The sequence below is a fragment of the Lytechinus variegatus genome, chromosome 8 (genome assembly GCF_018143015.1).
Source record: "Lytechinus variegatus isolate NC3 chromosome 8, Lvar_3.0, whole genome shotgun sequence".
NCBI lineage: Eukaryota > Metazoa > Echinodermata > Echinoidea > Temnopleuroida > Toxopneustidae > Lytechinus > Lytechinus variegatus.
In genome coordinates, this window is record NC_054747.1 from 2,174,729 (window position 1) to 2,192,042 (window position 17,314).

The 17,314-nt window shown below is 35.6% G+C and overlaps 1 protein-coding gene across 1 annotated transcript; it reads right to left on the minus strand.

Moving 5' to 3' along the window:
- Window positions 1-647: 647 nt before the first annotated feature.
- LOC121419803 (coactosin-like protein) lies at window positions 648-16,053 on the minus strand. Its single transcript, XM_041614265.1, has 4 exons — window positions 15,771-16,053; window positions 7,137-7,219; window positions 3,570-3,727; window positions 648-1,796 (listed from the first exon to the last, which is right to left on the minus strand). The coding sequence occupies exons 1-4, from the start codon at window positions 15,848-15,850 to the stop codon at window positions 1,689-1,691; spliced, it is 429 nt and encodes a 142-aa protein (XP_041470199.1). The 5' UTR covers window positions 15,851-16,053; the 3' UTR covers window positions 648-1,688.
- Between the last annotated feature and the right edge of the window lie 1,261 nt (window positions 16,054-17,314).

Sequence of the window (17,314 nt, forward strand, 5' to 3'; positions counted from 1 at the left end):
CCTCTTGAGATCTCGGCCGTCGACCGCGCGATCGTGCCGAAAATTGGCACGCGGATTGTCTGGGACATAATTTACAAAATTGTATAGTAATTTATTTCATGTGAATTGCTTTTAAGTGATTATGCTGATTTATGCGTAATTAGTATGCGAATCGTAATTTTTCCTTTAACTCCCTAAACCTCAAAATCTTCAAATTTTGGTATAGAAACTCTTTACGGTGTTTTTAGCAAGTGTACATGAACAAAATTATGATATATAATTATTTTCTTATGTATTATATTGTGGGTTTTTTGCAATTTCTTATGCATTTCTGTGCTTTTAATTGTTTTTTTTTTCAATGAAATTTGTTGGGAGCTCTTCTGAGATCATAAAAAACATAAAATTAATACATTTAGACCAGCAAAACTAAAAATATTCATACATTTATGATTTTGGGTTGAAAACACAATTTGCATCGCTTTGTACACAAAATCACGTTTTTAAGCAATCTTTGGTCTGACATGCGTAATTTCGGAACCACGTAACCGGGTGACGTAAATTGGTCTCAAAAGTTGCGCAAGATTTGAAAGTAAAAAGTCAGCGAGCGGCGCGGTCAAATAAATTCGTGCGGCGAAAATATTGCCCGAATCGTTGAGAGGGGGGGGGGGGGGGGTCCGAGGCCCCCCCGGCCTACACAGGGTTTGTTTCTCTTCTAGGGAGCGTTAATGCACAGTTACAGCGTGAATGTTGACAAAGTGATATAAACCAAAACGGGAATTTTGATGCCCCATAAACTGAATAACATGATGATATTACGATCATTATATAATTATTTTCAACGGGAGCGCAAATTATACAAAGATTTACACCATATAAAAGTTTACATTCGAAAAGTAATATAAACTAAACTAAACGAAGTCATCTTTTTAACATTTATATAAATCTATAACCAATCTATGACTGCATCAATACAATACCATTAAGAACTGCTATAATCACCGTACGAACAATTTTTTTATCATTTCAAGAGATCTTCTCAAGAAGGCCGTAGGAAGTTCGCAGCTTGGTCGACGGTCTTGTTTATTGATTTTTGTAACGTCATACGAAAATCTCTGTTCGTATATGGCAGCCGTAAGAACATCGTAAGAATCACACATGATTTTGTAGGGTCGAGAGCCAATTCTAAAAGCCTTACATTCCCATCATGATCGCATGAACACCTTGAGTTACGGTGTTTAAAGGTGTTCGTAAATCGTAACACGTTCTTTGAATGAAAATTCGTACGGTGCTATAACGAACTATTCTTCTTTTAAGGCGTTCGTAAGGTATTCGTGAGGCGTAGCTACACACTTTCTGCAACTTTAAAATGAATTAAATTTAAAATATATTTTCTCATGAATGACTTGAGATTGCCATGAACTACACATAACACCATCTTGGGACGACAAAAACCGTCAGATGGCCGAAAGTATGACGAAAGAATAGCTGGAGGCATTCTTATGAAAAACGTATTCTAAACCCATTATAGAGCCAAAATCGTTTCGTTTTAAAGAAGATCTTATTCATTTTGGTGCGTTGTTCAACCTTTGCGACCGTAGCTTACGAGAAAAGGGAAAGTTAAGTTAAAAAGAAAAACATCCTAAATTTACTTAGAATAGAATTAAGAAGTAAAATGATGAACGATTAAGCTTATTTACGTAATATCAAGTTTATTTTCCAGTCCCGTAGGCGGCTCCTGATGCCCGTTCAAGTATGTCTGCTATCTTGTCGTATGCCAACTCAGATTTCTCATCAGCAATAATCTCTTTGCCAAATTGCTGCATTAGGAACAAAATGGGAGATGAGGTGAGAGAGAGAGAGAGAGAAAGAGAGAGAGGGGGGTGATGTTGATGGAGGTTTGCAGTTTAGGAGAAAAAAGGTGAGAATATGTGAAATTGAGAGACGGGACATTTCAGAAGACAGACAGAAACAAAAAGAGAAGATAAAAAAATAAAGAATATATGTATTTTGGTGTATTTTAATGCGAATTTCCCTATCAGACAAATGCCATAAAGAAACGGAACAATCAGAACTGTACAGCCCAAGTGTTATCTGACAATAATTAACGGAATTTCTTAGTCGTTTGCCTTGCAAGCATACAGGTGGGTTGAGACAAGAGGCCCCTTTAAATCTAGCGCCAAACAACATTCTGTGATAAATCATTCGACTGTATATTTAAAAACTTTAAATGCATACTAAACTGGGTTCCGAAAGAAATCTTACAAGGGAACAGCCAAAATTTCACTCAGTCAGAATAAACAATTACACAGGCTAGCTTCAATAATCTTTACTTAGCATATGTAAATGATCAAGAGATTGGTTATATCACAGAGAGCCTTAAAGACCATATTTTCTTCTTCTTTTTACGTTGAATAAGAATGTCTCAAATGTCTTAAATCATGAGGGCGCTTTTTCAAAATGGCCGCCAAATATTCAGAAAATCCTAATTTTCGTAGATAGGTTGTGACTTAAACATTCAATCGGGTGAATCAGGTGGTTCACTCTTGGTTTAGCCAATCCCAGCTCGTCATTTAACGTCTATTTTCTCTTTCCTTTCTCTCATATTTCGTTTCGTTCCAGCGGTTTGTTAATATTCAAAGTCAAAAATCTTAAAGGGGAAGTTCACCCTGAAGAGAACTTTGTTGTAAACATAGCAAAAAAAATAATAAAAAATATTGGTGAAGGTTTGAGGAAAATCCGTTAAAGAGTAAGAAAGTTATTAGAGTTCAAAGTTTTGGATTTTTGACGTCATAAACGAGCAGTTGCCCCATGTATTATGTAATATAAAATGCATGAAATTCAAATTTTGTATGGTTCCTGATGACTTAATTCTGTTTTCTATTCATGATCGGGTGTGAAATGATTTGTCTATTGATATACAAAAAGTACAGAGAAAACCTTTTTAAATTTTCTGAGATAATGACATTTCATTGATTTTTTTACCATTCGCTATGTAGGAATGCTGCTCGCATATGACGTCACAAATCAAATAACTGAAATTCTAATAACTTTTTAATTATTTGATGAATTTTTCTCAAACCTTCTGCAATATTTTTTATTATTTTTTCTGATATTTTTACCATAAACTTTTTGTCAGGGTAAACTTCCCCTTTAAGTCTGTTATTTTTAAGACTATTTTACAATTTATATTATTTTTATTATTCTGTTGTATTATAAGTACTCTGATTTTAGTCTGTGACCTGAAACACATACAAGACAATCATGGATACCTGGTTACTCTTATATCCCAAGATCTGTAAACTTTTAAAATTATGATGACAATTCCACAAATACCCCAACATGGTGAAAGTTTGACCCTAATTTACCTTTGACCTTAGTCTTATGACATACTTAATTACTCTTATGTCCAAGTTTCATGAACTAGGTCCATATACTTCTTAAGTTATGATGACATTTAAGAATCTTAACCTTGGTAACGATTTTCAAGTTGACGATGCCGCCGTCCGAAAAGCGGTGCCTATAATATCGCTCTGATATGCAGGCGAGAAAAAAAATGATTAATAACAAGAAATGGTGCAACAGATACTTACAATCCAGACCTGTTTGACGAAGGCTTTGTCTGTGCTAACTCTCGCCTTCTTTAGCGGAGAGATATTCGACCCAACCCACGTAATCATAGCAAACTTTGCCCGTCTACTCATTTCGTCACCAGTCTCAACTCTAACGTATCCATACACTGCTTCTTCATCTAAATAAGACAGAGATATTCGAATTAAAATTAAAACCATAAAAACTCGAATTCAAATTCATTTCCAACAGAAAAGATATGTTATGCAATTTTTTTTTTACATTCCTGTTAAGGTTATGATGAAATGAAATCACATATACAAAGATTAACAAATATCCATTCATGACGAATATTTTGGCAGACAATTGGCAGTACAAACCTTAAAAGACAAGTCCACCCCAACAATAAGTTGAATCGAATAAAAACAGAAAAAATCCACCAAGCATAACACTGAAAATTTCATCATCAAAATCGGATGTGAAATTGGAAAGTTATGACATTTTTAAGTTTCGCTTAATTTCACAAAACAGTTATATTCACTTTCATGTCGGTATGCAAATGAGGAGACTGACGACATCACTCATTTACTATTTCTTTTGTATTGTATTATATGAAATATTCAAATTTTCTCCGTTGTCGTGTGAAACAACGATTAATTCTTCCTTGAACATGTGCAATAAGCATTGTATAATACTATATGGTCCAATTAAGCTGGTCCTTATTGTCAAATCTGTAAAAAAAAAAAATTGTATAATTCAAACGAAAAACAAAAGAATTTGTGAGTGGTAAACATAATCGACTGTCTAATTTGCATGTCACTGAGTTGTGCATATCACTGTTTTGTGAAAAATATGCGAAACTTTAAAATGTCATAACTTTCTTATTTTACATCCGATTTTGATGAAATTTTCAGCATAATAATTGTTTGATTTTCTCTATTTATTCAAATTAACATTTTATTCTGAAGTGGACTTGACCTTTCAGGAGGTCCACAGTTATGTTTGTGCCCATCATGATCTGCGCATACTTTATGCTATGCGCATTGACGTCATGATTATTGATGTGATTAATAAGCTATAGGTTTCAGCTGATTTGCCTCATGACCCGCATTCTGACTGCTTATTCGATATTTCACGTTATATTTACCGGAAAAAAATCCATGGGCCCATTTTTTAATACCTCCACAATAAAGCTTTAGTTTGCAATGCTGCAAAATATGGAGGGTTGAGTGGCTTAGGATGTTTTCTCACATAGATACGAAGCCTTTAGCGTAATTTTTTCATTCAAAAATTTCCCCAACAAAAGTGCTAATAGGTTTGAAAATATATCATTGAACTCATACATTCCTCTGAAGCTTCGCAAGTTTTGGTGATAGTGACATGGATTTTGAATAAAGTGCAGCTATTTCTAAAATTTGTTATAGAAATGTCAAATTTATTTAATAAATTATGTTTTCGTCATCTTTCAAACTTAAAAAAAATGAAAATAAATGTGCTGCTAGCCTCAAAAGAGCAAAGGAATATTGGCATGAATGGATTAATCATCTTAAATATAGAAACCTGAAATATACTGTAAAATTTTACATGGATTTGGACTGAGTAATAAAGGTTAAAGCTCAACGTACTGATCTTGTGAAGTCTGAAAAAATAGCCTATTCTGTTCAATGCGAAAATCTCGTGAGCTACTTATTTGGTGAACTTCAACGCTCGATAGCAAAAATCAAGCTCTAGAACAGCAATACTGCAGAGCCCTATGCTAATAAGCAATTTAGCAAGATTTATACTATCCTCCTGGCGGAATTCACCTACCTGCAAAATCTCTTGAGTTGTGAGTCGTTCTTTTTCAAAGAACTTTACTACTCCATCTTCAATTAGAATTTAATATATTATTCATATCATTACTATTAGTATTATGTCTGAAACTATTTTTCCCGTACTTCTTAATCTGCTTTCTCCTTTTCCGAAGTTCTCACTAAATTTCTTCTCCATTCTATGCACAATTTTAAAGCTCAACATTGGGTTTAACATCTGCCTATGGGAGAGATACTCCATCATCACCGCAAACAAAAACAACAATTTGAACTCTCGAACTGAACTCATCTACCTGTAGACATAAGAAAAACTTCCTCCTTGCTCTATATCGATAGCCCCACCAGCCCCCCCCCCCCCACCCCCATACATATTGTAATGACCCCTAATTATCGTGATTATGTAATAAACAATACACATGTACCCCTTCAGGAACCCCATTCAACAATACGTAATAGAAATACATGCTATGTTAACCCAATGTTATACTCTACTGCTTATTCTTATTTTAAGTGTGTCAGTCGCTGATGAGCCTTAGCGTGAAACAGTCTGTGCATGCAACTAGCTTAAAATAAATAATTTAAGTATATATACGTATATTTACAGTGCGCCCCACAAAAACGAAACCGAGATTTATCGATGATTTATCATAACTTAATCACAAATACAATAAACAAATGACCTACCATTGTAAAGCTTAGAATCTCTTCTTTCATCTGATATTACTCAGATTATTCCGCATTGACGCATGGGTGAGCAAAAACAATTTGAATAAGGGATTTTAAAAAGTCACTTGGCGGGCCGTATCTGGGTTTAAAAAAGAAAACCACACATACCCAATACAGAGAATAGTCAAGGAATAACAAAGTTTTGGTTATTTGAAATAAGGCTTGAATTTCAATAATTTCATAAAATGAAGAGGTTTTACAGGCTAGCGTTCAAAGTCTCTCGACGCTCCGTTTTGTTGACGATCAACCATGCATTAACTCTTTTGTTACCGCGCGATAGCTTCTGTGGGAAACTGGGAAAAACACGCATTGTTTCGAGGATCATAACTTTTTTTACTTGTTTTCCATTTTTTGTGAATAAAAGAGCAGATATTGCAATGTTTAGTCATGGGGAAATTTAGATACACCCCGCCAAATGAGTTTTTGGCATTCTTTCTTTGAATTGTTTTTGCTCGCTCATGCGTGAATGATGAATAATCTAAGTAGTACCAGATGAAAGAGGAGATTCTAAGCTTTACGTTGGTAGGTCATTTGTCTATTTTATTTATGATTAAGTTATGATTAATCGTCACTAAATCTCTGTTTCGTTTTTTTTCTGGGACGCACTGTATATATATATATATATATATATATATATATATATATATATATATATATATATATATATATATATATATATATATATATATATAGTCGTTCATTGATTGTAGCATATCTCTAAAGGGATTTAAGGGGAAAATGATATGACTTAGGTTGAAAAATTATCAACTTATACTTTGGTACGAATAAAATCACACATGATGTTAAAGACGCAATTAACAGAACAATAAAAAGCAGTCTTGGTGTAAAAATAGATATTATTGTATAAGCCTATACAATAATATCTATTTTTACACCAAGACTGCCTGTTATTGTCAGTCACGCTCAATGTGGGCTATCCACCGTATTTTATTGTATATAATTATGCTTCGAGTTATTTCATATTTTTGCTGGAATATATAGGGTATAAGCCCAGCCAATGTTTCTGAATTAAACGCAGAATGGATTACATACCTCCAAATTGTGCATAGAAATCTTCGTAGTTAATACCACTTTCATATACGAATATCTGTTTGCCATCATACTTCAGGACCACCCTAAATGTAAGATTGAAGCAGGAGAATAAGAGAGAGAGAAGAAAAACAATGGTTACATTCGATGATGATGGTGGTGATTATTAAGGCTTGATGATATAATAATAATATTAATAAAACAGTGGCGGATCCAGAGGGGGGCGCCCCGGGCGCGCGCCCCCCCCCCCCCTATTTTCGCCGGATTTTTTTTTTTTTTGGATGGTTATATTTACTGGATTGGTACAATGTAGTCAATTTCAAGGGCTAGATCTAGTCAAAACTATATTTTAACTTACGCTCATGGCCTTTGTGTTCGCACAAATGCACCTCTGTCATACTGTATTGCAATATGTAAATTCCGGAATTCCAGGGCGCGCAAGTCGATTGGTTGGAAAGTTGCACCACTTGTAATCGGGAGTTGCAGTGCAGTGACCAGTGTGAAGATGTTGGATTGGATATCATTTTTTTCCGAAATTTTGTGTTTTTTGTAACATGCGTTTGTCCGTCTTTATGGCAAATACATGTAAATTGTAAGTAACAGATCGCGAGAGAAAGTGTCAACGATGCGAATGATAATGTCTATCCCCGAGATTATTCTTCACTCAAAGATGAAGCCCTATATCGGGCGCCACGTGCGCAGCATTATCATTCTGCCTTGGTCATGTACGTTTTCACTGAAATGTATAGGTCAGACATATTTGTATTTAATGTAAACTAACTTTTACACTTTCTGGTAGATTCAGAGGCATATTATCCAGGGCGCCCCAACTAAGTTTCGCCGAAGCAATCATTCCAACGAATTATAAAGGAGCAAAATTGTATATTCTCAATCACCAGTCGACCCCACTCCGCGTTTGCTGTGTATAGGCAGCTATATGTCAGCGTAAGGAGCGAAGATTTTATGTGACGGGGGGTGGGGGTTGGGCGCAGGCGCGTAGCCAGGGGGGGGGCGGTGGGGGCGGTCGCCCCCCCAAAAAAAGTCCCCAAAAAGAAAAAAAGAAGGGAAAAAAGAGAGGAGAAAAGGAGAAGGGAAGGGAGGAAAGGAAAGAAAGGTAGCTTTGTGTTTTTTTTTTGTTTCTTTTGATTCTTAATTTTTTTCTCAAAAGAGAAACTCCTTAATTCACTCTTCTTGCTCTAAATTTATATATGAATTTTGCTTCCGCGCTGCGCGCGGTTAAATGACAATATTGAAGTTCTCCATTGTTTCCCCCACCTTTTCTCTAACCCTGTTTTTCCACCTAAGCTATGTGCTTCTTGCCAGTTAAAGTTAAAATTGTATACATTAGGGCATGAATTTGGGTATATAAGGTTAGGCCGAAGTAAATATATGAAGTTATCTTTTTTTTTAAATTGATCGCGCAACTTCTGGTCTGGTCGGCCCCGAGCGGGTAAAATCTTAATATCAGTTTCTGCCGTCACCTCCATAAAGTCAACTTCTCCCGCTTTTCAGCTCATTATTAAACAACCATAATTTTGGGGCAAACAGGTTCCTAATTTAAAAAGAGGAAGGTATGAAATTCGTGTCATATTAAATAAAAAAAGTACAATACTTTTTACTCAAATTGTATTAATCTTCATGTCATTTCCCTGTATACATTCATCTCCTGTCCTGTTTTGCGCCCTCAGTTTGAAATTTTGAATGACACTTAAGTTTCTTCATATTCAAAATGAAGCGCTTCAGGATAAGTCAAAAAAATTAGGCATCTTTTTTTATATAGATAGATAATTTCAATAAATCACAGAAGTTTCAACTTTTTGCTCACTAATTTCCTTGTAATGAAGTTCAATAATCTTAGAAAATCAATTGAATTAGAGCTGATTGGGTATTAGAGATATCTACATTTGATGAAACGTCAGCCCTTTGAAATTTCATGGTTTCATTGCTCTGCGCGGGGAGGAATATCTTCCTCTACCAATCTTCTCTGTTTTGCGAGTTAAAAATATGCACTGTTGCTCAATTGTTTGTAATCAAATCTGATCTTTCCAAAGAAAGTATTCAATATATCTTTGAGAATACCCTTTTCTCTGGACCCTTTTTATGGCAAGAAAAATTGATAAAACGCTTTAGCTTCCGCGCTTCGCGCGGAGTTATTATCATTTTAATTTCATCCATTGTATACCTCTTTTGTGCGTTCACAATCACTTTTGAAAACAAGGTTCAAAATCGCAATATAGTCAACCGAATTGGAGGTACTAGAGACGAGAGAAACGGCTCCTTTTCATTTTAATTTATGAAACACTAAAAGCTTCGCGCGGGAGGGGGAATCTCCCCCTCCCTGCACCCACCCCCTATGGAGCGCGCTCTGTAAGTGTTGGCACGCTTCGCGTGCATTTACCGCCCCCTCCAAAATGAAATCCTGGCTACGCGGTTGGACCGTGGGGGGGAGGGGGAGAATAAAAATACTTTCGTGCTGGGGAAAAACGTCCCGAGGACACATTGTGTATTGTTAAAAAGTAGAAATTGTGACATTAACCCCCCCCCCCCCTTACCCCATTTTTAATGTTTGATATAGGTTAATGAGGTTGTGCAGAATGACTGGATTATTGAAGATGATTTGAAAATAATACGAGGGAAAAGGTTGATTACCAGAAGATGATGTCGTTTTTTCTGTAGTTTGTAACAATTTACTGTGCATTTTGGGGAAAAAAGAACCAAATTTTATGCATGTTGTCATACGACTAAACAATTCTCGTTTGAAACACACAATGTAAATACACAAATAACAATAAACAGAATGGATTATTCGGAACTTATCGATTACAAGTCTCAGTTTCGAATCATTTAAATTTGACGTTTCAATCACACGATGCAAGCAAGTGAAGAGCCTTTGCCAAATGTATGTTTTGAATGACCGCTTATACGGTGTGTGACTGGAAACCAGCTCCTAAATGAGTCAGTATGTGTCTTTTATTCATGAAGTTACAGTGATTTAAGTGTGCATTTTTCTTCTAAAGGTGCTCTCAAAATACGACTTTTGGACATGATTTTTTGAAAAAGTCCTTGCCGTGGGAGGGGGGTATCCCCCCTCCCACACCCTCCCCCGCTCGGTCGCTTCGCTCCCTCGCCGCTGGCGCCCCCCCTATTTCAAAATCCTGGATCCGCCCCTGTAAAACAAACCCCTCAAAAAAGTTTGGAAATCTGACTTTGATCGATAATCGCTCCTCGGTTTTAATAATAATAATAATAATAATAATTAGACTTATATCGCGTCAAATCCACTCTGAAGAGTGCTCAAGGCGCCTTTTAGGAAGTTAAAAAAGAAATTAAGAAGAATTGAACAGAAATGTTTGGAGGTAATTTTTGAAAGTATCAGAAGTCAAGCACTGTTTGATGTTATGAGGGAGGCTATTCCATAGCTTCGAGGATGAATAAACAAATGATCTTTCACCCCAGGTTTTGGAAACTTTGGGGGTAACAAGAGAATTGGAAAGGAAGGAATGTATGGATCTTGAAGGGGTATAACTTTTGATCAGTGAAATAAGGTACTGGGGAGATGAGCCATGAACACAATGGAAAGTTAACAACAAAATCTTGAACATAATACGCTGTTTTACAGGGAGCCAATGTAAGGATCTTAAAATAGGAGTAATGTGAGTGCGCCTGGTGGATAGAGAAACGATGCGAGCGGCAGCATTTTGAAGTTTCTGAACTTTGACTAACTGTTTCTGGGGTAGATTAAACAAAAGGGAGTTTCCAAAATCGAGACGGGAGAAATTAAAGGGGAAGTTCACCCTGACAAAAAGTTTATTGTAAAAATAGCAGAAAAAATAATAAAAAATATTGCCGAAGATTTGAGAAAAAATCATCAAATAATTAAAAAGTTATTGGAATTTCAAGTATTTGATTTGTGACGTCATATGCGAGCAGCATTCCTACGTAGCGAATGGTAAAATATCAATGAAATGTCATTTTCTCAGAAAATTGAAAATGGTTTTCACTGTACCTTTTGTATATCAATAGACAAATCGTTTCACTCCCGATCATGAAAAGACAAAATTAAGTCATCAGGAACCATACAAAATTTGAAATTCATACATTTTATATTCCAACACATAGGGCAGCTGCTCGTTTATGACGTCACAAATCTAAAATTTTGAACTCTAATAACTTTCTTACTCTTTAACGGATTTTTTCTCAAACCTTCAGCAATATTTTTTACTAGTTTGTCTGCTATTTTTACGACAAAGTTTTCTTCAGGGTGAACTTCGCCTTTAAAGCGTGAACCAATTTTTCTGTGGCCGGTCGAGACAAGTATTTCCTAATAAAACCAATATTTCGCAATTGGTAGCGAACTGATCTACAAATAAAAGAAATGTGATTCGACATTGTCATGTGAGAATCATAAACTATACCGAGATTGCGACAAGAGGTTGACAAATATACAGCGAGGCCAGAAAATGAGATGGAGTCGATGTGGATTTTACTAAGCTGTACTTTGGAGCCAAAAAAGAAGAAATTCACATTTGGCTGGATTCAACCTAAGGGAGTGAGAAGTCAGCCAATCGTGAACATCAACCATGCAACATTCAAGACGATGGATGGAACTTTCTGAAGCTAGTTGATCCGAATTAAAGGAAATCATGAGTTGGATGTAGTCTGCATAAATATGGTATTTTATATTGTGTTTCAACAGAACTTGTCGCAAGCCAGATAAATAAATCGAAAAGAGAGTTGGCCCGCCCACAGAACCCTGTGGTACTCCACAAGAGAGAGGCAGAACATCAGATTTACAACCGTTGATACAAACAATCTGAGAGTGGAATGAGAGATAAGACTCAAACCATAAGCCTCACCCTTAACACCCATTGAACTAAGTGTATTAAAAAGGATAGTGTGATTTACCGTGTCGAAGGCAGAGAACAAGTCTAACAGCAAAAGAGCTGTTAGAATTATATATTAATACATTAATATTTAGTAAGTATTAATGTGTCACGATTGATACCAATTACAAATTCATTTAATTTTCTTGATAATGATATCTCACACGATATGATTATGGTTCAAATGGAGGTGCAGTGCCTTAAAATGTGGGGCAAGGTCAAAATTCAAAAGTTGCAAAATGACACAATATCTAAAGTCAGTGTTCTTTTTTTCCCCGTGGTTATGAGTGATTTTAGCGGTTTCTTTTGTTTTTAGGCACCTTAATATCAACATCTATAGTGGAGATCTGTGAGATAACATGGTTTGAGTCGTGGTTTCAAATACCCATTCATGTTTGTTTGTTATGTATATGTTTGCTTGTGCAGAGGTATGTTTGATTCCATGGTAATGTTGATGTTAAGGTGCATGAAAACAATTAAAAGAAACCGCTGAGAAACTCACTCGTCACCACGGAAAAAAAAACAAAAACAGTGACTTTCAATATTGTTTGATTTGCAACTTTTGAATTTTTACCTTGCCTTTCAAGGCAATGCACCTCCATGTGAATTATAATCATATCATGTAGCATATCGAAACTGAAGTGGCTACCCTGCGTAAATATACCTATATTATTATCATTATTGTTATTATCATTATTATTGTATCATTTTAAAGAATATTGAAAGATCTTTAGAATCTTATGAAAGATGCATTGTGTGAAATTAGCAGTTGGGATAAATTAATGGCCAAACTCATATTTCCAAACTTTTTTGAGGAGAATATATTGAGATAGCAATAATAACAACGATAATACATTTACCATAGATAACACTAATAACAACAACAGTAGTAGTATTAATAACGATAATAATAGTACTGCTATTAACAATATTGATAACAACAACAACCAGTAGCGGACCGTGACCCGGAGGAGACAAAGCATTGGGGGGGCACTGCATTGTCTGTGAACAATGCTGTGCCCCCCCATGCTTTGTCTCCTCCGGGTCACGGTCCGCTACTGACAACAACAATTAAAAAAATAATACCTGGATTTTGATTCGTCATATGGACGAATTAGGTGGTCTGTCAATATTTCCATGGAGTTAGGTAATATGAAATTGATATCAATTTGATATTGAAATTGTCTATTTTTTTCTCCTCTTCACATTACCAAATCTCTTCTATTTCGTTGTGATTGATGTTTTCAAATACTGGCCTACCTGTGAATGTAAACGTGGTGGTTTGGTTTCGGTCTGAATACGAAAGCAAATGCTTTTATTTTCTGGTTGCGCGTTGGAGAATTCGCACCTTGAATTTTACCTGCACCCCCCGCCCCCTCTCTCATACATTTGCCTCTCTGTTCCTCCCTCGCAATCACAGTTATTGTAACCATATTATTATCATTATTATTTTTATCATTTATTCTAATTTGTGTCACTCTTTCGTTATTACCTTCGATATTTTGTATAGCCTCCTTTTAAACTGTCTTCCGTCTCTCCTTTATACTATATTTTTGTAATATATGTATTAAAGTTACAGGGGCTTGCCTCCAATACAAGCTTTGCTTTTTCTTGGCAAGCCCCTCCGTTCTGTTTTATATAGTTTTTAGTCAAAGCTACTTTAGCTTGCATTAGTTGTCATTGTTTATACATTCTAATTCTTATGCATTATTCCGATTGATGTTGTACTTTAAATTTGTTTGATTGTTTGCTTTTGTTGTGCTTTGTGAACGGAAAATGAATAATCTAAATCTGAATTTCGAGCAATTTTAAGTGTTAAGTCAAGTCCAACCCGATGAAACCTTGATTTTGAAGAAAAGACACACAAAAAACAACAATAAAAACAGTGAAAAGATTTCATCTTCATGTTAATCGGAAAGAAAAGAAGAATGTATACACAGATAAATTGAAGTTGCATTTTATCACACAAAAACCAACAAATATTCATTTCGTTTTATTTCGTGTACTATTACATGACATAGACATTTCTTTATACATTTCTCTCGTGAAGTAAAGCAACGGCTGATGTTAACGGTCGCTGATAATGGAGGTTTGGAGTATTAGGGAGTGAGGTTGAAACGGGAGGGGGCGGGGTATGATTCCTTAATCATCTTGGAACACAGAAATTACCATCAACACATTAGCTGTGAATATGGTTGAGGCCCTTTAATGGTATCAATAGATAATCATGAATTACAAATTAAATTATGAGTGCGAGACACCGTCGAATCCCTCATATGTAGATTTATTTAGATTTAGAGTTAGATTTATTTATTTCCGTTCAACAATTTTTTTTCAAAATACAATGAAAGTAACAATACATATTCAATATAATAGATAATAAAGACAAATCAATGAAATTTCGTCACAAATATTGAATATAAATTAAACAAAAGTACAATTTGTTGCAGTAATTTTATCAATGAAAAGAAACAAGAAATGAACGGAGGGACTTGCCAAGAAAAGCAAAAGCTTGTAGAGAAGGCAAGCCCCTAAACTTAGTTTCAATGCTAATTATAAACAAACTATATATACAACTATATACAAAAATCGAGACGGACGCAGAAGACAAACTTAAAACAAGTTATCGGCAAAATGTCAAAATAAAACGAATAAGCGACAATAAAATAAGAGAAAGTAGTTCAAATAATAATAATTACAGTGGTAACACACACAAAAAAAACTACTTACAAAAATTATAATAGGGAGGGTAAAGTGGCAAAGGAAAGAAAGAGGGAGATAAGAGAGGTGCAAATAAAAAGTGCAAATGAAAGAGGAACATGGCAGGTGCACAGGTCGTAATGTATTGTATCATGTTGTAGTGTTGTTTTTTTTATAAGTAAAGTTTGACAAATTTATTGCTAGTTAAAGGTTAAGTTATTATGTAGTTTTAGTTTAGGTTATGTGTTAGCTAGACTTGTTGGTGTGGAGTATTGACAGATGAGAATCTTTTTAAGTTTGCGTTTAAGAATATTAAGGTTCAATAGATTCGGGGGGGGGGGCAAGATCCTATCAATGTAACCAACTTTTCACAGGGTAAGTAAATCGTAATTTGAATTATGATTGCAGTGAAACATAGGGTTAATGACGACTTTTTACCAAACCTAACTAGAATTACGAACGCTAATCAAAATTACGAATTCAAATTCTACTCCGGAGGTGATTTAAAAGCCACTTGAATTTCGGTACGACTTTTCCGTGTGAAAGGTCGATCCGATGATTACAATGATGATTCAAGATTCACGTGGGAAAAGGCCGTGAGATTTTGGGTGGCGGCATTTTGCACTGAGTCTCCGTAAATAGCGTTGAATAACAATGCATTCTACTTGTGTTATTACATTTATGGGCGTTATCACATGTGTGGATAAGTTGTTACATAATTTGTGGGAGCTATTGCATTTGTGGGTGTAACACCACCCCCCCCCCTGACCCCCATGAAAAGCAATTCTGCATACGGCCATTGGCCCTAAATCTGTAAATATATGCATATCTTCAGCCAAAGTATAATCACAAGTTTTAATAATATCCACTGATATCACACCGTTTGCACCAATAAAACTAATAAATTCGAACATTGGAGAAACTATTAGAACGCCTCTCGTCGTCTCAAACCGATCGAGGACACGCCCACTCAGTCACACAAAGGCGAGGTGCAGAGTTCCACACGCAGTATTTGTGAAAACAGAAAATTGACTCACTAAATATAATCTCTTACCAATTCTCTGGGGTTTCGTCATTCCTGACGTTCTCGTATCCATCTCGAACTGCTCCTTCGTCGATAAAAACAGAACTCATCTTGAATCTTCCTCTCAATGAGCTGCAAAAAGTCTGGTATGGTATGGATATTATCCGACCCCGGGATCCGACCTAACAGATCACAAACTACTCTAGAATGAGCTCGAGGCAATGTGCGAAAGGTTTAAACTTTATCGGTTGCATATAATGCTTAATGCTTCGTTAGATCAGTAAAGCAGACATTCAAAGGCTGATCATCCTCGCAACCATTTCAATGGTTTTTAGCAGCTAGCAATCAGTACACGATTTCCCCAGCAATCCATGCCTAAACTAACCTTCGGTAAAAAAAATTATTTCAAAATAAATGTCAAGTCAACAACCTTAGGTCAAAGTGGATTAGCATGGATCGAGCACCCCCCCCCCCCCCTATCAAAACAGTCTGGTGCTTGCGCAGTAAAAAAAACCCCCGCTGTTTATTCACAAGAATAAAGATAATAATGAGGGGACTGGTGAAATCACTCTTTGAATTACTATTTAGTATGAAATATCACATACTCATTGTAATGTGAAATCAATTTTCATTCATCCCTGAACGTATTATGGTAATTGTTTTATCACTTTATGGTTCAGTCAAGTTGGTCCTTAATGTCAAATCTGTGAAAAAATGAAATATTATATAATTCAAACAGTGAAAAAAATAAAGTGAGTGAGGGGTATCATCGACTTTTTTTCATTTGCATGTCATTGAGTTGTGCATATAATGTTTAACTTCAAAATGTTATAACTTTCTTATTTTACATCAGTGGCGTACCTAGGATTTTCCCGCTGAGGGGATGAATGAAATACATGAGGAAAGAAAGAAACACGAATGTGATATGAGTAGAGAGCAACATTAAAAGTATGATGGAAGCAGAGGGCAAATGAATGACAGAAACGAAAATAAAATGAGAAAAGTTGTTAAAGTTGGAAATTCACAGATAAGTGGGATTGATCCGGATAAGTTTTCCCAAAATTTTAAGTTACATAAAGTAATTCAATATACTGTACAATGGATGATGTTGAGTCTTGGTTGAAATCTAGTGGGGCAATGACGTTGAACGGTCTAGTGCACTTGATTGTGCTTGTAAAATGAACAACCTCACTGGTCAGATCAAAGTGTCCTTCAAATCAATGAAGATAGTTACATTCTCGGCACGCCCCGAGATGATAACCAATGGTATCAGCAGCGTGCATGTTGATGGCTGATGCATTATGTGACAGAAGAGTTAAAACTGTTCATCACAGAAACCTGCTCTACCGTGGAACAATTAACACTCATCTGTATAGTGATGATCGTTATCACTTTAGCAAAAATGGATGGGGAATTGAAATGAGCTCTTCAAGAAATAATAAACGATAGACTTCTTGTTTAAGGTGTATCTGAGGAACGAAACGTGAATGCACCTTATGACTGAAAGAACAAAATATTCAAATTTGTTATTGGAATGTAAATGGATACACAAGAGTTGGGACGGGGTTAAATCT

Coding starts and splice junctions, on each gene's coding strand:
- LOC121419803 (XM_041614265.1), bottom strand. CDS start 15,850: ATGAGTTCTGTTTTTATCGACGAAGGAGCAGTTCGAGATGGATACGAG. Junction 7,220..15,770: donor GACGAAACCCCAGAGAATTG/GTAAGAGATTAT, acceptor TCTTACATTTAG/GGTGGTCCTGAAGTATGATG. Junction 3,728..7,136: donor TTTCTATGCACAATTTGGAG/GTATGTAATCCA, acceptor TGTCTTATTTAG/ATGAAGAAGCAGTGTATGGA.